This window comes from Carassius auratus, unplaced genomic scaffold, assembly GCF_003368295.1.
Source record: "Carassius auratus strain Wakin unplaced genomic scaffold, ASM336829v1 scaf_tig00000254, whole genome shotgun sequence".
In the NCBI taxonomy this organism is placed as follows: domain Eukaryota; kingdom Metazoa; phylum Chordata; class Actinopteri; order Cypriniformes; family Cyprinidae; genus Carassius; species Carassius auratus.
In genome coordinates, this window is record NW_020523286.1 from 2169024 (window position 1) to 2194295 (window position 25272).

A 25272-nucleotide genomic window follows, 5' to 3' on the forward strand; every position below is an offset into this window, starting at 1 on the left:
CAAACTGCTCAGATTTTTTTTTTTTTAAGAATTATTTATTATTAAATATTATTCGAATTATTTTCAATATAAAACTTAAAAAAAGCTGTTTGTGTTACGTACAGGTCATAGTCCATGACTGAGATCTGCAAGCTGACTTGGTCCATGCTCTCTGGAGGGATGTCAAAGATAATGGCCTCATTATAAGTGGGATTCAGGGTGTTTTTCTTTGTTGTCGTCTTCTTCTTTTTCAGGCGTCTTCCATCACAAATGAGGGATACTTTCACATAGGGATCTGCTCAGAGAGAACACCATTATCAGTTCAGCTCAAATAACTTTTATTAATTTCACATTTGCAGCTTGATCTTTTATAAATGATCTTTAAACATATTGTAGTATGCACCAGTTTCAATTAATGAATCCTCTAATAATAGCTTGAAGTTGATGAGAGTATTAGATGAGAAGATTAGAAATAAATGCCGGATATCTTCACTGAGCCATCTTAATATTCAGTGTGAATGGAAGGCCATTGAGATTTAGGGCTTTAATGGAATGGCTTGAGTGCTGTTTCTGGCATCAGAGCTGCATACTGATTTCCATCTCTCTCCATCATTGCACAGTTTGTTTGATCTATTATGCTTGTACATTAGTAAGCCATAAACTACTTCCAGCTAGGGAAGAACAAATCAGATGAGAAGTACTTGTTCTGACATCAGATTTGCTTGGGGCACTTCCTAATAGATATTATCCAGTTCACGTGAATTCAGTTTTACTTCAAATGAAAAATGTTTACTCTTCAGCAGATAAAAGTAAAAATGTCTGGTTTGAGACACTGTGTCATTATAAGGGAAAAACCAAGATAGTGTGAGTAATTCATGTTACTGGAGCTTAAAATCGTTCTCTGCATCATATTCTAAATGGTTCTTTAGACTTTTGGGTTTAATTCGCTTAGTGATGCTGCAGATTTGCCTTTGGGAAATTTTGTTTATGACAGAACAAAAGACTATTTGGAACATGAAACAGTGATTAGAACATGCGGGAAACGTGCATTAACAATATATGGGAAAACAAAAGAGGTTTCCAGAAACCATAAAACCAAATGGAGCAATTATCGGGAGAGTCGTGCCACTTTTTACTTCTGTTGTCCTCTTGGCAAGGAAAAACGAATACAATAATTATATTTCAAGATGTATCAACAGGTTTGAATTATTGAGGAATGCATGAATGATTTATATTTTAAATGAAAACTATTATGGCCCTTTTTATAATGTGTCTGTGCAGTTTCAGATAATTTATTATATCTGTCACATGCCATGTGGATAATAAATGAAGTTCTCTTTCATATCTTATTGTGCTTAAACTGTCAATTATACTCAAGTTTATTTTAAAAACGCACAAGTTACAAAAACTGTGGAAAAACAAATATTTAGATCTGTGTGGCAGCAACGAAATATACAGTAAATAATTCAATAAATCCACTGCTCTCTTGTCTCCTCTGAGGCTGGGAATCTAAACAGAGCTCTGTGCTCATCAGATGAGCCAAAGATAGAACAGTTTGCATGCTTTGATCAAACTTTCGCCATTTGCAAAAACACAACGGTGGCGCCGTGGGTGGAAACTTGCAGATTATGGGGCTGTATGTAATAACACAATAATATTCCCTTTCTACATCACTGGGGGAGAAAAATCTGTGAAGCTCATCTACTCATGTTTTCTCAGCTCATGTTTTCTCGGTTGATGATGCACAGAGGACCAGTTTATAGGACTTAAATATGGAAAGAGAAAGATTTTCATGATATGTCACCTTTAAATCAAAATATTAGCATAAAAAAACCACACACACACACACACACACACACACACACACACACACACACACACACACACACATATATATATATATATATATATATATATATATATATATATATATATATATATATATATATATGACCCTTTCTCTAATCCTGAGAAGAAATGTTTAATATTTAGAATATGTAGACAAATAATGAACTTGGTTTAAAATAGTTGAAGATCACCAACATGTATGATATACTGTATATTTATAAACATGAAGAAATTGGCTTTGACATAAATTTGCTATGTACAAAGTTAACAATAAATCAATAAATTAACAAACAAATACTTTTATTATAAAAAATGCATCCCACTTTTCTTGTGTGTATATGATCTATGTTCACATGACTAAAAGGATATTTGCTATATTAAAAGAGTGCTTATGACACATTTCCCCCCATTTTCCCATGCATTTAATTTCATGTCTGTATTTTGATGGTCAAAGGCAGTAAAGCTGTTGAAATACTACCTGAATATCCTGTGATGTCCATTGCCTTTAGGTTCCTGCATTTGATGACAGTGAGTGTTAATCTGCCTGCTGTAGGTAGATAGCAGAGTGAGAACATGATCTCCCCAAGGTCCACGCTTTCCTATCACAGAGACACACACAAATCAATGTAGCATGATTTATTGGCACATTTTGTTATAAAGGTCACCTTTTCAATTCCTTAGCACCAGATAATAGTTATAAAACAGTAATTGTGCAATAATGTACCAGAAACAGACACTGTTCCCCCAGCATCTCTCGCGGTCAAGATTAGAGTACGGGAACCCATTTCTTCCACATAAAGAGTCATGATTATGAGATAAAAGTGGTACAGAAAAATTCGAAAATCTGAGATAAAGTCAAAATTCTGACCAAAAGTCAAAACTGACATCAATTGAAATAAATATTAAAAAGTCATTATGACAAAAAGTGAATTTCTTTTTATGCCATAAATAGGATTTTATCTCATAAATTAGTCTTTTTATCTCATAATTATGACTTAGTATGTCATAATTTAGACTTTTTACCTCATAATTACCATGTTTCATGTCCTAATTACCTAATTTATCAAACCATGGTCTTTTATGTCATGGAAATGGACTTCTATAATAACTTACCAATGTTATGGCTACCCGTCATCAGTGTTGTTTTGTTCATGAACAAATCTTTTAGATGAAAAAATCATTGCAGCAGTATTGATAGTGTACCATTTATTATTTGTTTTGTATCTGCACAATGCCTGAATATAGAAAGATATTATATGAATAGAATATCTGTCACTTTGATGTAGTTTAGTTTGCCAAAAGCTAGTTAGCGCTGCGAGAAGTTATTTATTAGTGTTTGAGGATGTGGTTTGGCATTTTGACTATGAAGGTTGGGTTTAATAAGCCCGAGGTCTAAAGGAGTCCTGTTAGTCCGATACAGCCACGGCGACCAATTAGTTGTTGCGATTCTCCAAGCCATGCTGCTCTGCTGGACACCACTCAAACATACCGTTAATTAAACGTCAACACTCCTAAACACACCAGGCTTTCCACCAGGGCACAAGGTCCATCATTTTCCTTACAGCTGATCCGAACTGGTTTCTTTTAGATCTATCTAGATAAACAAATCCATGCAACAAAATATTTTAAGAGCTGAAACGCAATGCATTGGAACAGTGGTATTTTTAGACTTCAAGACCACCCACTTTTCTGAAAGTTAAGCATGTGCAATGCAAAGACGAAGTATGCTATCTGACGCTGCTGGAGTTAGTGTGTTAGCATCATCCTCTCAGCGGTATTAAGTCTGGTGTAAATATTAATCACTTTAAATGAGCTCAGTAAGCCACTCTCTGACGGACATATCCCATGACTCCCCTACTTGTGGCTTAATGTCTCTCTAGCCCTCTAAGGTGATTATTTGCAGGTTGTGCTTCAGTATCATATAGGGACTTTTTAAAGAAGATTGATGGACGGGTAAATGCAAGCTTGAGAGAAAAAAAAAATATGTTTCAGAAAAATATTTGTAAAGCAAGAAATTTTAAGCAAATAAATTATTGGATATTACTGAACATTGATGTCTTATTATGGCATAGGAAGAAAAGTGATTTGATTAAGGAAAATAATAATAATATCATCAAAAAAATAAATGCATGATTTCCAAAAGAGTAATGATTTGAGACCATGGTGAATATTACTAATTTTACTATTGCTCTCTCCAGAATCAAATTCCTTCAGGCTTCACTCTACTTCAGTCCTTGAGCTCATTAAGTGACTTAATGATTTATTAAATGTCCTTCTGTCACATGTCCACCTGGCAATATCTTTTGGACACTGTCTTTTGCCATCAACAGTTCACCCCAAAATGTATATTCTGTCACCATACACAATTTTATTTCAAACTTGTGATATGCTTTCTTTTGTGAAATACAAAAGTGGAAGTATAGCTGTATTTTTTGCTCTTTTCCTTCTAATGAAATTGATTAGTTAACAATTAACTTAATGGCACGTCAAGATGTTTCACACCATGTTTTACATCAGTATTTCAAATTCCATTGATTTTGGTGTGTCTTGAAATCAATCACGATGCCAAATTTGAACAAAACCAACAAAATGCATAATTCAATATCAATTATAAATGTGCTTTTTATAATTTTTTGAACTTGAGAGCACCTAACTTGAATTGTATTTGAATGTTGTATTTGAATAACAATACAAATTTAACAACTTAAATTTAGTATTTTTTTACACAAAGCTTGGGTATTGCTTCAGACGACATGAATACTGCACACGAGTCATATGAATCACTTTTATGATGATTTTATGGCTCTTTGTGAGTTTGTTTGAGCTTGTGTTGTATGAAAAAAGCAGCGTTAACATCCTACTTAACATCTCCTTTTGTGTTCAAAAAAGAATATAATGCAGGTATGAAATGACTTCCGAGTGAGTAAACGATGAACTTATTGTCGTTTCTGAGTGAACTACCCCTTTTGATAGCTTTAGAAAAAAAGTTTGCTTTGAGTTCCAGATTCAAATCTCCTATCAAGTGCAATAGAATGTGTGTTTTTGTTCAAGGGGCAGCCATGAAAGCAATAACCACAGGTTTATTGAATCGCTCCTCTGAGAATAGCTGTAAATCTAGAAAACCGAGAGAAATGAGACTCATCGAGGAGCAATTGAAGTTCATCAAGCTTCCCATAATGGAGTGATCAGCTAACCTCAGATGACCTCAGGACATATTTTGGAGGTTAACTTAAGCGTTTAATATTGTGCTGTGATTGGCAGCACCTCTTATTAGTGGCCATTACGAAAATTAGGCAATTCTTTTGTCCACACAATCAGCTTGTGTCAGTCATCTTCATTTGTCAATTACTACCTTATCTGTGTGTTAATGAGGGTAGGGTACAACTCTCATTCATTTGTCTTAGCATCAGCAGGTGTACAGCACACAACTTGTTGAATATTGGACTGCATTTTACCAGACCATGTCAATAATGCAACAGGCTAATTCACACACCTTAGCTGGCATCTAATAGCTTTTGTTATTTAGAGGCAATGGATTTTTTAATCTACCCAAACTGTCTGAGCAGTGCAATATCAAGAGTACTTGCTGAGGTTTCAGGATCATTTCTTCTCTAGCCAAACAAAAGGGGAACTATTTGTGCAGAATGCTGCAAATGAACAAAATTTATCAGGCTTGATAGACCAGGTTTAGATTATGTTGTCATACAGTGAGTTTCAAAAGTTAAAGACCATATAGACATTTTTTTGAAATTAGTTTCCTATGCTCACCAAGCAGAACAATAATAATAATAATACATAAATAAATAAATGCTCTGCTTAATATTTTGTGTAGACAGTGATTTTTGTTTTGTTTGTTTGTTTCAGCATTCATAGATAATTAGAAATTATCTAAAGTTGTAAAAAATAAAATAAAATAAAAATAATAAATAAAAGGTATACATTAAACGTAAACTTTAATAAATCTAATTTTAACCTGGATCTGAACATCTGAAAATGTAATCAATAGTAAATAAATAAACGGAAATTGTTAAATTGTTAATGTGAACTTCTTTGTACATCTGGTCAGATGTTTTCAAACCAAATACGAAAACATTATGAAATTTGAATCTACAATTTACAATTCAACTTTAAATTGTTATGCTCCCAATTTAATTAATACTGAAATATTAGTATTAAAAACTAGTGGTCTTGTACTTTTGCACCCCACTGTATATTGATTTGCATATCTGATATGTATGTGATCAATACATATCTGTGCATGCTTTCTGTGCATCTCTCCTCCATAAAAAAAACGACTTAAAAACCTGCAGAATTTGTACTCGTGATTTGGCAAAACACATCAAGAGATAGAGAGCAGCAGGGTTCTCTTACAGAGGTAGCATACTGAATGTCTCTCCAGATGGAGGTCTCCCTTGAGAGATCAGACACTTCAAACAGATTGTCCAGTATGACTTCTCCGATCATATCGTGCCGTGAGAACCTGTCAAAGTCGAAAACACTGAGATGGAGCTTCCTGATGGGAAGCTCATCGTAGGGTACCGGGAACTGGAAGGACTCGTCAAACGTGGGGTTGAGTGTTTTACGATGGACTCGTGTCTGGAACTTCTTCCGATCCGGCAGCAGGTAGATCTTGACATATGGGTCAGAGCTGCCACAAAGGTCCTTGGCTGGGAGATCAAATGCCTTGAGTATCTTGACAAGTAACATCTCGTTCTCATAGTCATAGCGGAGGGAAAAGTTGATCTTGCCGCAGTTTTTGCCACCTTTGCTGTTGCCGGATTCGTCGTTGTCTGTGGTCATTTGCTTGTAGAGTTCAGGCTTGATACGGCCAATGCTGGTTGGCTGCTCATCCACATCATAGTCATCTCCCAGGTCCAGACTCCCTACCTGCATTTGACGAGGAAGGTGACGTTTGAAGGAACTATGCCTGGAAAAATGAGAAAAAAAAGAGGAAGAGTAGCATGAGGGATTTGATGAGTGTTCAGAAAAAGTTGGATTAAAAAACTTAACGATTGACCAAGGCTATTGGCGAAGCGTATAATTTCGGGAAGGCTTAGTCATCCCCTGGCCACGGAGACTTGTGGCGAAAATGCCCCAGCTCAAAAAAATTAAATCTATAATGTCTGTTGCTAACAAAGTGGAAAATAAACAGTGTCGATTGTGGCATTAGGTGTTTTTAAAGTGTTGCACATTTTAATCAACCACACACAATTCTGTGAGTTTAGGAATTCAATGGCCAATCAAATGCGTTTGGATGAGTCATCGATGAAACTCATCAGTTTTGAGTGCGCTCGCATTCTCTGACTGAATTGCGCAAATCCTCTCATCATAAACAACACAGAGCAGAAGCAAGTAAAATGTAAGAGATTAATTTCACAGTGTAATACAGCTTCATTGATTTATAACTATAGTTTGTGCTTAAACTCGCCATATATCAAAGTCATTGATAATGTCACTTTCTATATAATTTATTCGCTGTTTGAATAACCCGTGGAAAGGAAACGTTACAGTATATAGCCTAATGATCAATTTCTAATGTTTTTAATAAACTGTAATCACGTTAAATAAAATTTTTTATCCCATTAAATATATTTTATTTGCCTACATAACACCCATTTATTATTGTTATCAAAAAAGAATGTTAATGCATTTTGCTGTTCTTAGCCTTACCCTGGAGTTGGTTCACTCTCTGCCTATGCCCAAGGCAAGTTATTTTTTTATTATTATTTTTTTTAACATTTATTTATTTTTAACAAAGGGGCCACAAAACATGCATAAAAAATATATTTTATATTCTATTTTTTACTATTAAAAATAAATATTATAATATTAGATTAATAAATATTAATGTTATACTTACATTATAAATATTAAATATTACACGTATAAATATCCATACACTGAAACAAATGGTACAAAAAAAAGATTCACACAGAAATTTCAATTAAATTTCCCTATTAACTACAAAGAAATGGCAAGAAATACATTGAATTAAACAAAATGAGAAGGATTCTAAAATAGTATTTTCTTGTACAATGTGCTACAGTAGTTACAGTAGATACATTTCAAAAATATATTTTTACATAGTATAACCTGTATAAACACGCATAATATATATATATATATATATATATATATATATATATATATACAATTGTTATAATTTGTTATAATTTCTTCTGGCTTCAGTACAATTAAAAAATAAAACATATCTTTAGGCATAAAAATATACAGAGCTGCCTTTGTATTTGAAAAAGAAGGTCCTTCACATTTGACGGTCTTTAGTTTGATAATCCCTGTCCAATAAAATACATGGTACATGGCCAATATTGTTTGGCTACCCATTCATATGAACCAGTTTGGCTCTTTAATTCTAGTGAAGACAAACCTTAATGCTAGGACAAAAGAAAGCATTTCTTTCAATTGTTATGGAACAGTTGTTCTCAAAGGGAATATTAAAATGAGTTGTGGTTTAGTTAATTCAACTGCATATTATTTAATATGAATAAAACCACTACTGTGCCAATGCTCTTTATAGCCAAAAGCAGTGGAAAAGTCTTCAAGAGCAGCCAAATACTGAAGCTCAATTAAATATTACTCCTTAATGGGCAAATCGTACATGACAAATATTTAATTTCAAGTGGACAAGTACAGTGCTGTAATTAAGTGTGTCCTGGAACTACCCCAAATGAATTAAGACTGCATGAGCAGAACTTGTCTTGGTTCCATGGATTATGGAACAGCTAAACACTGAAAACTTGTCCTGAAGTGACGCTAAAATATATTATTGAAGGCATAAACAAAGCATTCTCAGATGAAAGACTCCTCTCTCCTGTAAATATTTATGCATCATCAGCTATAGTCTGTTCAAAGATAATTTTTTACACTTCTCTTGCCAGTGTCAGTGTTCATCTGCTCTGTAATGTCTTTGGGAGATTCTGTTATGGGGTATATGTGATTGAGGATGTCTTTTGAGTCCTGCTGTGAAAGGTCTGACAGTGTGATTCATAGTATGCATTTCCTTCAGGTATATACAAAGCTGCGTATTTTAATGAAATGTGTAAAAGTGTATGCAGCACTGGGTGTGTAAATGACTGCAGGCATAGACTGAAAATGTATAAAAGATGTTGAAAAGGGAAGGATGGCATGCAGTTGAATTATATTGTGACGAGTAAGAGATGAGTTGAAAAATATGGGAAATAAATGAAAGCATCCACACTGAAAGTCATGAAAGGGGTAAAATGGCCCCTACCTTGGGCAAAAAGTTTCATTTTTAAATGTATTTAATTTAAATAAAATAACACTTAGTACACATTATTACTCAGATTATTTGACTGTACTGACTCTATTGGATGAGAACAAAACTTAATGATAAGATAATGACACTTCTTCTATAGAGCTGCTTTATAGCTGAATCGAATTTGTTTCATAAATGAATTTTGAAACTTTGACACTGTTACTGAACTGAATTATACCATCATTAAACTGACTTGAGCTGAGTAATGACACGATTGCCTCCTGCAGAGCTGCTTATAGCTGAATTGTACTTGTTTTATAATTGATGAACTTTGCAAAGTTATCAAACTGAACGGAATGAACTCTGAACTGATTCAGAACTAAACACCAATGTCTTTATAGAGCCGCTTTTCAGCAGAATTACATTTTCTCATATTTGTCTTCCTGTCTAAACAGCTACATAAATCATGTGTCCTAAAATATATCTGATATCATAAAAAAGGTTTTAATCATGTAAAATATGAAATAATTTGATTAAAAATTTAATAAAATCCTATAAAAAATATCATTATTAATCATTATTAAAATTCTCAGAGGGCCATCTAACCCAAAAATCATTTCAAAATAATATACATAAAATACTATCGTACAAACATTATATATATATATATATATATATATATATATATATATATATATATATATATAAAGAGTTCTTTAAAGAGAGATGTAAAGCATCTAAATGCCGTTTGAAATTTTCTCCTGAAATTAGCCGTTTTATCAGGCTCCTATGTGTAGGTTTAGTAATTTCCAGTTAATGCCAATAAATAGTTTATTTTCATTGCCATCAGGCTGCTAGATTATCTAAACATACAATATATCAAAATAAAGAACAGAGCCTCTGATGGATAAGCATTATGTCATAAACAAACAGAATCAGAATGATTTCTAAAGCATCATGTGACACTGAAAACTTATAATGCTGAAAATTCAGCTCTGCCATATTCCATTTAAAAATATATAACAGTTTAATATATATATAAAATTGTAATAACATTTTATAATATAAATATTTGTGAATATTACATTCAAGAACATTACAATTCTTACTGTCCCCAAACGTTTGAACAGTAGTGTACGTGTGTAATTTGGCACAGTTACCTGGTGGATGACGCCGGCTCTGTGGTCTGTCTTTGCATGCGCTGCGTACGGCGCAGGAAGTGCTCCCTCATGGAGAGCTGCACCTCAGCAGGGATGTCGGGAGAGGTCTGACTTATTTTAACAGCTGCCTCCAGGAAGCCCATTGATGCCAAAGGATACTTTTCCTTCTCTGTCGCCATATTGACCTCAGACGGCTGAGGACTGGGCAGAAGAGATGGTAAATGAACCGAGGGGCAGTCGTCAGGTGCGAGGGCCGCAGAACTCGACGAGAGGGCTTTGTTCCTCCAAGGGACCCAGCACAGCTTCCAGGAGACGAATGCAGCGAGCAACAGCAGCGCCAAGCCACACGCTATTATCACACCGATGGGGAGACCAACAGCGATGTCTACAGCCGGGCGGAAGCAATGGGCCACACACAATATGGACAAACAGATGGTCAAAACAGTGAGACAGACAAGAAAAGTGCATTAGAAGGGTCAAATGAGCAATGACTGTTATCTATGGAACTGTATCTTCAGCAAATCAAACACTGAATTTGATACCAAGCACACACTCACAATCACACAGTGCAGAAATGATGAAATGTAATTAAAGTTATCACAGATACGGCCCTATAATCTATTCCCAAGGGAACAATACTATCGGAAGATGCCACAGCAATATCAAGCACTCTCACCGCCAAGCTTTCCACCCATCAATGGCTCTTCTGCATGTAGGCGGAAAGCAAGCTCTAACTCATTTCTTCACGATTACGGACAATTGTCTTGCAATAGAACAAATGGACTGGAGAAGCTGCAAAACTGCTGACAAGCACCATGTAAACATGCATTTAAAAGAAAAGGGAGATCTGTCATTTTGTGTGGGAGCTCTATAGGAATACAGGTTCTATAGGTTTTATAGCAATAATATTGATGCGGCTGAATTTATTTTTATTTTCCCGACTGAGGTGTGTTTGCACGGTAAGGAATACTGATTGCGGTGTTCTTTATCCCAACACGCTCCGCCCACTGCTTCGACCGGTTTGATTTATTTGAAATAATGCATGCTAGGATCTCCCTGGGCTTCCTGAGGAGTGTACATTGTGTCCTTGCTCAAATGGAACATAAATCTCTACTGACAGTTCAAAGGGCCCGGGGCCACGTCTAATTTAGAGTCTTTTAGAACTTTTGTTCTTTATTTAGTTTGTGACTTCTGTAAGCACACAATACAAAGTAAAGAAGACTTGAGGTCAGAATGCAGAACTGGAGAAATGAATCAAAGCTTTGGTAGACATTTAAATATGAAATATATATTTTATAATATACACTGGGAAAAAAGAAGCCATATATATCTGCACCAAAGCTACATTTATTTGATAAAAATGCATTAAAAACAGTAATGTAGAGAAATATTATTACAATAATTTATATTACACATATCATAAACAATTTTCCTCATACATCCTGCATTAAGAATATTTAGATATTTGCTAGAAAACAAGACAAATATACTGGTTTCATGATTTTTGATGTATTTATTTTGCAGTGCATCATACTGTACGTGCTGAGCTTCTCTAACGTTTCTAATAGTTTTGATGTTACAAGCCGTATTTTTGCTGAAGTTCCTCGTTTCATGTGAATAAGCTGTCAAAGGTTTTCTGTAAATTCTGTAAACTGCTTTCTGTAAAATGCCCATTTGAAGGGCTCAGGGTTTAACCCGAGTGGATATGAAATTTCTAGGTCCAGGGATTTATGTGTTCAGAGGATTTCCACATTGAAGCGCTGCCATGTAGCCTCTGTTTTGTCATTTGAAATGATCCAGACTCTGAAATGTGGCTCCCACTGGTTTGCCGCTGTTGTCTTTTGATTTCTTATAAGTTTGGCTAGCCTGCGCAGCTGGACAGCGGTGATAATGTCAAGCTGATGTGGCAGTTTCGTGGTGTTGGGTAAATAATAATTTTAATCATGAATAAAATTGGTGATAATAATGTATAAGAATGTCAATTTAATCCTTTTCACATCCAAAATAAATGAAATAACAAGGCTATTACCCAGTGTGAGCATTTATGGTATGCTGTACATTAAGGATAAATTGGCTGTTAATCAGCATGACGACAGCAGTACAGAAAACATGCGGCAGTAAAGCAATGTAAGCACTGGGGTTTTCTTCCATTCATTAAGATATGGATAATGAATCCAAACAGTGTGACACTGTGACTCCCCATGGACCTGGTTGCAAACCAGCTTGATATTCTTCACAATGCTGGTTATAATACTCAGATGAAGAGCCATGCATATAATGGTTCATAAATGTAATCAGTCAGTCAAAGTATATTTTCCCCAGGGCTTACCAGGACAGAGGTCATAAGTTTGAGGTGGTTAAAACGATCAATTGGAAGAAAGCCTCACTTGTTTTATGGACTAACATCAATAGACAAACTAAGGTAAATGGCATCTAACATTATTTGTTTTTGTATGAAATGGAACCCCCCCCCCCCAAATACACAAATTAATAATTGATAAATAATGTATTGGGTTGTCATACCACACTTTTACTAAATTAAAAAAAAAATACACACACACTTAATATAATAATAATATAATATAATATGATATTGTTTTTACAATACAATATATACATGTTGTTGTAGGGAGTCATACCATAAGGAATTTTACAACCTATTTAAAATGAAAGTTATTTAAAAACACTTTAAATATGTATACATATTCCAAAATAACATCAATTATTAATTTAAAAATATCGTAAAATTGCCACATGACATTTTACAATCTGAATTCAGGTCAAATTATCTGAAAATTATTATCATTTCGTGTTCCATTATTATTAAACATATTCATGCTGTGTGTGTGTGTGTGTGTGTGTGTTTGTAAGCTATATTAAGGTATACTATCAATTGATTGATGGATAGACAGACGTACGTATATATATATATATGTGTGTGTCTAATGTAGTTTTAGTTTTTTTAGTTTTTTTACACAAGAAAGCACAGGTCAGTGGATTGGATATTTTTTTACACAACAAAGCACAGGTCAGTGGATTGGATATTTTTTTACACAAGAAAGCACAGGTCAGTGGATTGGATAGCAGCTACACCTTCCAATTAGATATGCAGCCATGCTTTTATTTATTCTCCATATAGCTATCATCCTGAAAAAACTACCTCTGATGCATAAAGAATCCAGCATTTATATTTGTGGAACCTGTATCCCATCTCATAAGCCTCTTTTGGCACTCAACAAAATTTTCCAGCCCAGTACTGCAGGAGCAGAGAGGAGAACATGCTGTCCTATGAGATAGCACATGAAAGGAGACGGCTGTTAATTTCCCCCCTCCTCCACAGGCCCAGGGTTCACCAGGGTTGAGCCATGTCTGGAGCACATGAGTAATATCAGGAGGCCCACAAATTCAATTAAGATTTGTTTTGAAACCAAGTCAGAGCACAAACTGGGGCCCGAGGGTTTTCCCTTCAAATGTCTTCCAATGTAACCTGGTTTCCATAGAAACCCAGCTATAAGACGTGATGCGTGCCCTGTCAGCTCTCATCATCGAGTCCCAAGCAAAAACAAAAAGCTTTGTTGTGTGCTCAAAGGACAGCATGAAATGAAGAATTAATGTGTAAGGACATAAAACACCAGGCGACAAACAACAACATTAAGGGGTAATCTAAACCTTGAAATAAAGCCAATTAAATCATGGTCCTTCTGTTAATTACAGGGTAAAACTGGAACAAAATGGAAAACTGTACCCACACACAAAGGGCAATCAGGAAGACAGGGGGATACTGTGTGTTAACCCAACTCAGCGGCCCTCAATTACCCAGTCTCTCTTCCTCCCACGCATCTCTGACAGCTGATATTTTCAGGACAATGGAAGCACGCTGATAGGAACAGGCATCACAATCAGTGGCTACCATTAGCGAGAGCATATCATGCCTTTGAACTAGATCTGCATTCCCATGTGAACACATTTATATTTAATATCGATGCTGGAATTGGTGGAAGAATGCACTGCAAAGTGTAAATCCATCTCCTATGGGTCTATTGCCAGAGGATGTATGCAAATATAACCACAGAAGGTCTAAAGCCTCCGAGTCCACTGAAGCCTTGCTACGTTTTTTCAAGATCGATTACATCGGCTTGAATAAATCAATGTGACAGCTCAGTAGAGAGTGCTCTGTGATTTTCAGTAACAGTGCTATATATATACATACAACATTGTTCAAAAAGAGTACTTTTTTATTGCTACTTTAAAATTATCGCTATTAATCAGCAAGGAGCGATTTATAAACGTAAGCTGTATAAAAAATGATAATGAATATAATAATAATAATAATAATACAAAATGTTATGTTACCATAATATATATTTAAAATAAATGCTGTTTTAAAAGATTTCCTTTTAATTAAAGAATCCTGAAAAACATGTAAGTTTTTAAACCATGTAACATGTAAGTTTTCAACACTGACAACATTGTTAGAAATCAGCAAAATAAAATGATTTCTGAAGGATCATGTGACACTGAAGACTGGAGTAATTGTGGCATTAAAAAAAAAATCAGATTTGCCGATATTCTTCAAAGTTACAATTTTTACTGTGTTTTTTAAATGTATCCTTATTGAGGGTAAGATACTGATCCCAAACTTTTGAATGGTTGACTATTTTTTTATTATTAATGTAAATGTAACCAGCCAATTATGAAACACTAATTTCTAAATATTTATCATATATTATTTATTGAAATATTTTAATAAACAAAATAATTTAATATTTTAATTTTATAATAATATATAAAACTAATGGAAATCTGATCAAGTATTTATAATGTTGTGAAGGGAGACAACACAGGACAAGTGTTTTTACTAGGAAGACTTAAGTGAATAGGACAAGTGTAAAAATCAAGGTGCAGCCTTGAGGACATTCTTCAGTTGGTTGCTTCACAGCATAAATCACAGCACATGATGCTGCATGACATCCCAGGCTTTCTGGGGGAGCTTTTCTCCTTGCTTCTTCACAGAGCATAATATCGGCTCTGCAAGTAAATCTCCATGCCACATCCGGGCCATTTTTAGATTGCTCTATTTCATAGCTCCTTCTCCACTGCAATCTCAAATCCCCTAATTCCCTGGATCTCCAAACGGCGGAGCGCCACTGCAAACAAAGCCGGGGTTCTCAAACTGAAGGACTGCTGGGAGCAATGCAGAATTCATACGCTAAGACTTTGGGAGGTAAACAGCCTCTCGTAGAGCTTCAGGCACACATTCATAAATTCATTGTTACACCGGCTAATGCATCTGGACCATGTTCTTAGCAATAACACACATTCCCAGAGCTTGACAGACTGCAAGAAGTCTTGGAGAAGAGATTTTTTCCATGTAAGTGAAAGTGATCTGAGGAATATCCTGCTCATATGAGACTTTAAGCTAAACCCAAGGGTCTAAGAAGAGAACCGCAAGCCTATCATCAAAACATTCGAAAGCTCAAAACTCCACACACACAGTTTCTTAAGGATAATAATAATCAAAAGACAAAGGAAATTCTATATTCACAGAATCATATTCAAATACACCAGACAGACAGGCGGTGATTTTGGAATTTAGCCCTGAATAAAACATCTGGTGAAACTTCAAGGAGATTTATTTCCTTCAAGCACTTTAAATTATAGAAAAATTGAGAAAATAAAAAAAATAGAAGAGGAAGAAAATTTGATTTATAGCCTTTAAATGCATACATTTTTTTTAAGGTACAGTAAATAAATGTTGGTGTGCAGTGAAAAATAACAGTCATATTTAATCACCTTGTATTTATACAGACACCTTGTGCTGTGAACGCATTATCACATAAGAGCAAGTTGTCAGTAAGCAAGTTATCATTGAAATGCTGCTGTTGTGAGCATGCAAGGAATACCACTGCTGCACATATAACAAATATGAATAACCCCCAAATGTAACATACATGAATCACCCCGTAGCAGATCTAGACAGGTGGAGCTGGGGAAGGTGGAGGGTTTGAAGTGCACTGCAACTGCCACAGCAAGCACTAGCTAAGTTTCTGAATGATGAACAGCAAGCTCATTGGCCGCTTATACAAAAAGCACCAATCAGCTGCACCATTGATGATATCTTTATGTCAGATTGAGTTAGTCCTACCGGACTGAACCATCTATAATTTCATGACAAAACTCTGGGTATGTATAAAGAATTCACATTACTTATAAATTGGAAAAGCACATCACACAACATAGCAGAATAAGTTCACCTTTTAAATAAAGAGCTAGTCAACAATTAAATACGTTATTTAAATGTGAATGTGGCAAGCAGTTTCAGGATTTCATTCCTCCTTCTTCAAGTAATCTTGGATGCCCAAAAAAAGCTGCCCGGGGGCATTGCAAATATAGTCGCAGAGTGAACAGACTGATCTGAAAGGGACTTTCTGATTATTTGACTTCGTATATTTTCTCTGGTAAACCTCCAGACCGCAAGGGAGGCACACAATTGCTTTCTATGCACTGAATCCCTATTGTCAATCTAGCCATAAAAATGTAGATTATGAGAAAGCTTGTTTTCACTTATTCACTGAAAACTTTTGATTGACATTATTTGGAAGTGGGAACAATTTTAAGAAAAAAAAAGAGAAAGGAATAGTCATGGGCACAGTGGAAAGATGTATGAAGTGAAGCATAATGTTAAGCGCTGCCATAGCCAGTCCCTTGACAACACTAAGTAATCTGCTCACCTCCTACCTGAATGTCTCACAGGATGGTTCCCATGGCTTAGCAACAGACTGCATGCACACACACGCTATTAAATTCCTGAACTCACATCCTTTATTCGGCACAGCTTGATTGTCTGAAGTGTTTATCGATCTGAATCTACCACACAGACCTCTGTGTGAAAGGTGTTACAAATCACATACAGCTGCTATGCACCCTCACATCCACACTGTCCCATTACCAATAACATGCCAGTGCAGATCATTTCAACAGTAGCCAGGTGTTTATATGACAACAAATGATAAACCATTAGTTATTCTGTATCTGAATAAAAGATGCTCCTATGTTTAGCTGTTGCGTGAGCAGAAGTGAGAAAAAAAGTGTTTATTACATTTGGAATCTGGATATTTATCTTACAAAAACGCATGGATTCTCTACAGGGGGCCTTTATTCATACCTTTGTTTTTTTTTAACACCAAACTTTTGAAAAGTGTTCTTTACAAGACATCTTATTTGCTGGTCGGGACCAAGATAGGAACCACCAAATTCCAGTGACAGTCTACAGAATGTGTCTCCTTTATGTGTTTCTGTCTCACTAAAAAAGACAATAAAGCTATATTAAACTGGCATATGCTATACTTTATCATACTGAGCACGCTATAACACCAACACTTGCACATCATTACTTCAGTTTGGAAAAAATATTATGACAGGTTCAGGCTTTTTTACTTCAGTAGCTAATGTGGTGAGGCTGCGGTATTTATTCAGGTCTTTGCATACATCTACATTTGAAACAACCATTTCAGAAGAGTCAATTAATTCTGATGACTAATTTAAAACCTGGTTGATATGTAAAATAATAATCATCCTTATTTTTAGCGCTTCTATTATAATACACCCACTTGTGCTTTTATATCAACAGAAAACACACTAATTGGAATAACAGACGAGTGGCGGTAAGAAGGTTTAAAACATCAATGAACATTTTTAATGTACTGCATTGATATCCCAACCATATCCAGGACAGACTCATAAGAGAACTGTCGCTGTAATGACTTTAATCCACCAACCACCAACGGTGTGGGTCATGTGAAGTCTTATTAGAAGGAAGTCTTATTAGGAGGAAATTGTGACCTAATGGTTAGAGATTCGGATGCGTTATCCAAAGGTTGTGAGTTCGAGCCTCGGGCTGGCAGGAATTTGTAGGTGGGAGTGAATGTACAGCACTCTCCACCCTCAATACCATGACTGAGGTGCCCTTGAGCAAGGCACTGAACCCCCAACTGCTCCCTGGGCGCCGCATCATAAATGGCTGCCCACTGCTCCGGGTGTTCACAGTGTGTGTGTGTGTGTGTGTGTTTGTGTGTGCACTTTGGATGGGTTAAATGCAGAGCATGAATTCCAAGTATGAGTCACCATACTTTTTCAAATCACTTTCACTTTTTTCACTTTTTGTCCTCAGAGTGAAGGATTAATCTGCAGAATCAGTATCCAACATACTATTTTGGATACTATTTAATATTTGAATTAAACATGCATATAATTGTACACTACTATTATACATATTGTATGCTATTAAAGTCATTATTAAAAATAAGAATAAACTACCTTTGTGGTATTTTCATATTTACCTTTTCAAATCTATTCTATGGAAGAGTTCAGTGTTACTAAATGGCACAAAAGTAACATTTTGTTGGTGCGGTTTAAAATTTGAGTCACCTTTCCATATAATAGTGTGTTGCAATACTGATAGCAGACAGTTTCTTTGCCTGTGCATTTCAGAAAAAACTGAGACGTACTGCAGGAAATGCCATATTGGCTCAACAAACAATTATTTCGTTTTTTCTTTAACAAAAATTACAATTAAACGTATGTGACATTCGACAGTTGACTGAGTTTGTTATGCTTATTTTAAGCGCAGTGGATTCAGGTGTGCCAATTATCTGTGTGGCCTGGCAATAAAAGAGCTGCTGTCTGTCCCCGCTACCCACTGCAGCATTTACAGTCTCCTTAATAACTGAACCCATCACACATATCCTCTTATTACACATATCCTGGACTTTAATTATTTCTATAAGGAGTGATATATGCTTAATTTATAGATCTTTAATGGTGGGCAAAAACACATCCCAGAAATAATGGTGACAGATGCCTTTGGAAAGACACCAGTAGCGTTATATGAGCACGGGGAGATTTATATGACATGGAAAACATGATAAAGTTTAGTAGGATTTGGCCCACGCATCTCCTGCCGGTTTATAGTTGCTTTCATCTGAACACATATCATAATAAATTCAGAAGGGTTTAATTTCTTAGCTGTAAAATTAGATTAGACTCATTTAATGTTTCACTTCTTTTTACTACAGCTGGCATTAAAATGGTAAGCCCCGTCTGTCCATGGGGAAAAAAAAGCCTATTATGTCTGATTTTCTCTTGACACGTTATTGCTGAAATGAGTCATGATTCTGTCAGCCTGATCTTGTGAAAGTTGCTGTTTTATAAAAATATGGAACATGGCTAGATGCTTTCGTTTAGCATTTGATTGAATCCCAGAGAAAATGTGTGTGAACTAAATTGAAAAGCCAACCTATTGTGTTTAGCCATTAATATCATGTGTCAGGCGGGCCTCTTGGCACAAATAGATATTTCTTATGTAAGCAAAAAAAATCACAAAAGAGAAACATTTAGCTTTAAAATGATAAAATAATAGTAGATGTTGAATGTTTGAACTGCATGATGATTAGTGCTGCTTGGAAGTTCATTTGTTGCTTTTAGTCAACATAAATAATCACTGAAAAAAATAAATAATATAAAATATGATATATATACATATACACACACACACACACATCTAAAGACACTGGAGTGTCTGTAGAAGGTAATATCAGAGCTTTTCACATCCTTTCTTGTCAAAACTGTCTATGTGCATTACTCACAACCAAGCAACCTCAGGCCTGCACTGGATCAGGGCTTATTTGAAGGTCAGGCAGACAGTTGTTCAGATATAAACCTTTGTAAATAACATTAATGCTTTTTGTAAATTGCTGACTAATCATTTGCCTTGATAGCTCAGGGCTTTGGTTCCTTCTGGCCTTTGGCCTGTGACATGAAATAAACATCATGTCAGCACTAGAGAGAGTAATGCATCACTTCACTGATCCTTGACTTAACAGTGGCATGACAGCGGGAGTCACGAGGCTGTTGGGTGAAACATCACACTGCATTAGGACAGATGAGAAGTGCGTGGGGAGTCTATTTTGCACATTTTCAATGTAGAATAGAACAGATGGGAAAAATTTATATTACAGCTAATGGATCAAAACTGGGTCCAAGTTTAAAGGCATATGTAATCCCCCCCTTATTTCTGCCATTATTTGTTCACGTGGATGCTGTTCTTGTTTCTGTGAAACACAAGTGTAAATAATTCTTCACACTGTAGATCATTTCAATATAACAACATACTGGATTGATGTTACATTGGATTACAAGACACTCGAGAATTAATGACATTGATATTATTGACGTGCCGCTGTATTACATTTTGCAGAGTTGGAAAGTAAATAAATGTAAAAATATAACTATTTTCCAATAGATTTCCAGTAACAATCTACTACCAATTAGTAGGATTGTAATGCAACCAAATACTTTCACTATTTGTAATGTCTGGGCTGAGGGAATAAATAAAAAGTCACTTACCTAAATATGTCAAAAATTCTGTGAATTCATTGAATCAGACAGGTAATTTAATTGAACAGTTTAACAAAAAAGATTCACCAGTGTATGTTATTGACCAGTGTTACTAAATGGAAACTATTAATAGTTTACAATAAGGTTCATTAATTAATGTTAATTAATGCATTAACTAATATTAATGAGCGATACATTTGTTACAGTGTGAATTAATGTTGGTTAATGTTAATGAAACTGTTCGTTGTAAGTTCATGTTAGCTCAGGTCCATTAATTAATATTAACAGACAAATTTAGATTTTAATAATGAATTAGTAAATGTTCATGTAAACAAATGGAACCTTATCATAAAGTGTTCTCAGATCACCAAATCCTCTCAGGTTATTGCGTAAAAGGCTTAAATAAATATAAATATTACATGAAAAACTTAACTTGAAATACTGAAATCATTAAAACTAAACACAATAAAGATAAATAGAACTATAACAAAATCGATGAAAATGACAAAAGCACATAACTAATTCATTAAAACAAACTAAATGAAAGCTTAAAATATAAAAACAAACTCATCCAGAACATTTATAAATATAGTTAATGTAACATTTTTGGCATGGTTATTAAATTAATATGTTTTTGTTGTATCTAAACTTAATTGATTTATTTGAAAAATGTCACCCTAATATATATATATATATATATATATATATATATATATATATATATATATATATATATAAACTTTTAGGAAGAAAAAACTTCTTAAGCATGTTATGGTTTTGCAACATTTTTGGGGGTGAACTATCCCTTCAGAAACAAGCACTGCTCTCACCACTTTCTGTGTAACATTCTTTGTTTACCTCAACACATTAAAGATTGATTTGCTGATCCTGGTCAACTGTGAAGAAACATGTTTTCTGGCCACAGGATGTTCTCCACATAGGAGATAGTTTTACAGAACCTGCTCAAGCTGAAGTGTTTAGGCTTGACAAGTGTCCTTAGTGTTGCCTGAGGGAGAATTTCCCATTAAAATAACATGAGGAACTAATGCTGTATGGGTAAATTATTGACAGAACACACTACAAACTACTTTCGCACACAAAGGGATACATAGAGCTCTCTGTGTATGTGTATGTGACCATCATAAAAATGAGATCCATTCAAGTAAAACTGCCAAACAGCTGCCCTCCTAATCTCACAAAAGCACAATATCTGCATCTCTGTTTATGTTGTAGTAGCCTGAATTATGTCATTTTCAATAATTTTCCACTCAAAAATGTAGACTTGGCCCGATCCAGAGTAACACCCCTGGGGAAGAACGCCACTGTGTTTTACAGTCATAAGACAGACTGCTCCTTTTACTGGTTCTCTAGGGATCTCTCTCTCTCTCTCACACACACACACACACACACACACACACACACACACACACATTCGAAGCACATCTCACACCTCGGCACTCACATTTGCCACCTGCCAGTACAGACTTTACAAGTTACAAAATCCATAGTGTCTCACTTGGTTCACACATCCAGCTGTTACATGGGAATTCTTTACAGTTTTGTTTGTCAGTGACATTTGTGGAGCCCTAAAGCGTCCTGCAGGGCCAGAACCGTTGGGTAACCTCTCTCTTGACACCGTCAGCTCATGTGTAATGTTGTTATGGCCTGCTTACAAGAAGTCAGATACAATGACACTCAGCAACAGCAAACAAATCTATGTACATCAAGTACAATAAAGAATTTGTGACATGGTAAGTTTTTTTTTTTTTCATAATAAACAATATTTACTTAGCATCTACATGAAAAAATACAGATCATTGCAATATGCTAATCTGATCTACAGCACCTAGAGTAGAATATATATTAGCATTCCAATTCCTCTCAATGGTATTTACATTTATTTATGGACACAATTGTTTTTGTGCCATAAATGTCATGTGACTAATCACTCTCTAGAGCTGCAGGAAAAATGATGTCATTACACCACTAATGGTACAACAACAATCACAAACCCTTTTCTGGTAACTACCCTGAGCTGTAATGCGAAAGACAATACAGTCCATTTCACTCTTTAAGGGGGTCGTTTATGCTCACATCATTCCAAACTACTTCCTATCTTCAGCAGAACATCAAAGATGACAGTTTGAAGAATGGTTTTGTTGAAGAACAGTTTTGACATTTTGCAATGATGTGTACAATAATTGCAATGGTTCTAAACTTTCCTAGCACTCTTTATCACTGAAAATGTATTTTTTTAATTAAATGCATCAAACTTATTATACAGTATATTAGTCCTGGGCAGTTTGACATAAAAGGTGTTTTTTTTTATAAGGACTATGGCAGTCTGGCATGATTCTTGGTGGTTATATGAATCAGAATGCATTACATTAAATGTAATTATGATCCAAACAAACATGCTACATACAGTTTTTGATGTAAATTAGATTAGTATCATTTAAAAATTTAAAGCAAAAATAGAAAGATGTGATTTTAGCTTTGTGAAATTATGCTACATAAAACATATCTGCACCGATCCGGCATTTCCTTTGTTACAGCTAAAAACAAAGCAGCGAGGTGCTTATTAACAGTTCTTTAATGTGCATTATACAGAGGTAAGATGAAAAGAAAATACCAACTAAACTTTTCTGAAGACAGTCAGCTCCCTTCAGAGATACATTTATATAAACCTCCACCCCATTTTAGTATTTAGGATTTTCCTCCAACATTTTCCACATCGAGAATAGTGATCTTGCTCTGCTTGCTACATATTTTCTTCTATTTGCGTTAATCTGCAGTATCTCTGGCTTCTGTTAATGGATGTTTACAGTTAATTTATTTGCCAAGTTAAAAAAAATTGTTGTGTTATTAATAGTTCTCAAGATCCTCAAACCACTAGTGAGAGGTGTATTCAACAAGGATCTCCTCTCAGTTCACAACGCTGTTGTTTTTAAAAAAGTTAATACCATGTTCATAATTCAAACCGGTTTACCAGTATATCACCTAGCACTATTTGTCATAATTTTTGTTATGAAATGATAAACAAATACAAGTTCAGAAAGACATGAAGGGTCGGTAAAAAATTCAAAACATTTCATTTTTGGATGAACTATTGTTTTAAGAGCATTACAAAATATACTGGCTTTGATGAAACATCTACTATATTATACTGAAATATAAGCCAAATTTATATTAGTTACAAAAAAAAAAACAACAGTGTGTAATTACATCATATAGTCTACCAGTAGGGGCTAATGTGGACATGTTAACTAGCATCCTTTCTTCTATTTTAATTTTCTGGGGCCGCATATGTTCTGTCTGAAAAATCTTTCAGACATATTATGAATAAGCCTTTGGAGAAAAACTGAAATTGAAGACGGGGATAGAAAGTGAAAAACACAGTAAAAGAGATGCAGAAACATAAAAAAACCCCTGTAGGCAGGCTAATCAACCCCCATCATGTCAGCAAAGTGTGTTAATCTGCACATGATCTGCCCTGCGATCACTAAGCATCTCCAAACACTGCAGCAATAAGATGGTCTTCAAACTGACAACATGAAACAAGTGACACCGTAGACATGCACAGCATTACAAACACAGAATAGATCCATGAGGCGCAAATCCACACTTTTCCACCATCAGCAGCTAAAACGCCTTCTTCTCCATGCATAATGCAACACTACTGATTTCTGATAGTGCTGTATGTTTGGGAGGCGATAGAGCCAAAGTTTGCTCACTCTGACTGCACTGCTGCACTGGCAGAGCAGGACTCTCTCTCTGTGGAACGAGGGTGTGCCAGTGCCAGTGCTGTGCTTCACAGATGGACTGACATATTTATGAGGGGTTTCCAGCAGGGTGAGACACTGAGAATTGCCCCCAGTTGAGTTATACCTAACCTGACATCTACCCCATGCACTGTTCTTGAACTCAATGCGCTGCTAGGATCCCTGTGCAGCAGGTAAGACAGTATCGCTGATGGGGTGCTATGTACCCTGCAGCCATGATTGCTCACTTAACACACACACGCAAACAAACACACAAAGTGATAGAGGATCACAGATGCTGTTACGCCTCGCTGAGCACAATTCACCTGCCAGATTACAAGATCAGTACGTACTCTGCCGGCAGATGGAAAGAACTCATAAAAGACAGAAAACAACAACAAAAATGCACACAAAGGACGTGGTGTGGGCAGAAACCCCTTTGATTGAATATTTACAAAGGCTTCTGAAAGGGCAAGGGATAAAAACAAAAAACCTACAGTGCCACTCAGTCATCGTCTGCTTTCAAAGTGTTCGAGTTCAACCTGAGAGGTAAAATAAAAGCGATAAAGAGCGCACGAGCAACTGCATCCCCCCTTTGAAGTGATGGACGCTGCTACACGTGCACACACACATAGTAAATGCGCACATTGATACACCTGCTGGAAAATCCATTTGAAGTGTGTAAGCTAGTCTTTAGATAGTCTAAACAGGTTGACCAGTCACCAAGCTTATCTACTGACCACCTTGAGCTATTTTCTAGTTGTTGTTTAAGATCTTAAGAACCAGCTTAGACCAGGTAAAATCCACCTTAGAAGCATTTTAAGGTAGATTTAGCTCGCACAATCTGAATTTTCCAGCAGGAACTACTTCAGACAGTTGTAAAATCAAAGCA

General features: G+C 35.5%; 1 protein-coding gene across 1 annotated transcript in view; it reads right to left on the minus strand.

The window, feature by feature from the left end:
- Positions 1-25272, minus strand: part of syt6a (synaptotagmin VIa) — a 40945-nt gene that overhangs the window by 3856 nt on the left and 11817 nt on the right. Inside the window, exons 2-5 of the mRNA XM_026241884.1 lie at positions 10225-10609; positions 6199-6754; positions 2306-2426; positions 103-274 (exon numbers count right to left, since the gene is read on the minus strand). Of these exons, the coding sequence (XP_026097669.1) occupies positions 103-274; positions 2306-2426; positions 6199-6754; positions 10225-10609 (1234 nt within the window). The remainder of the gene's footprint in view (positions 1-102; positions 275-2305; positions 2427-6198; positions 6755-10224; positions 10610-25272) is intronic.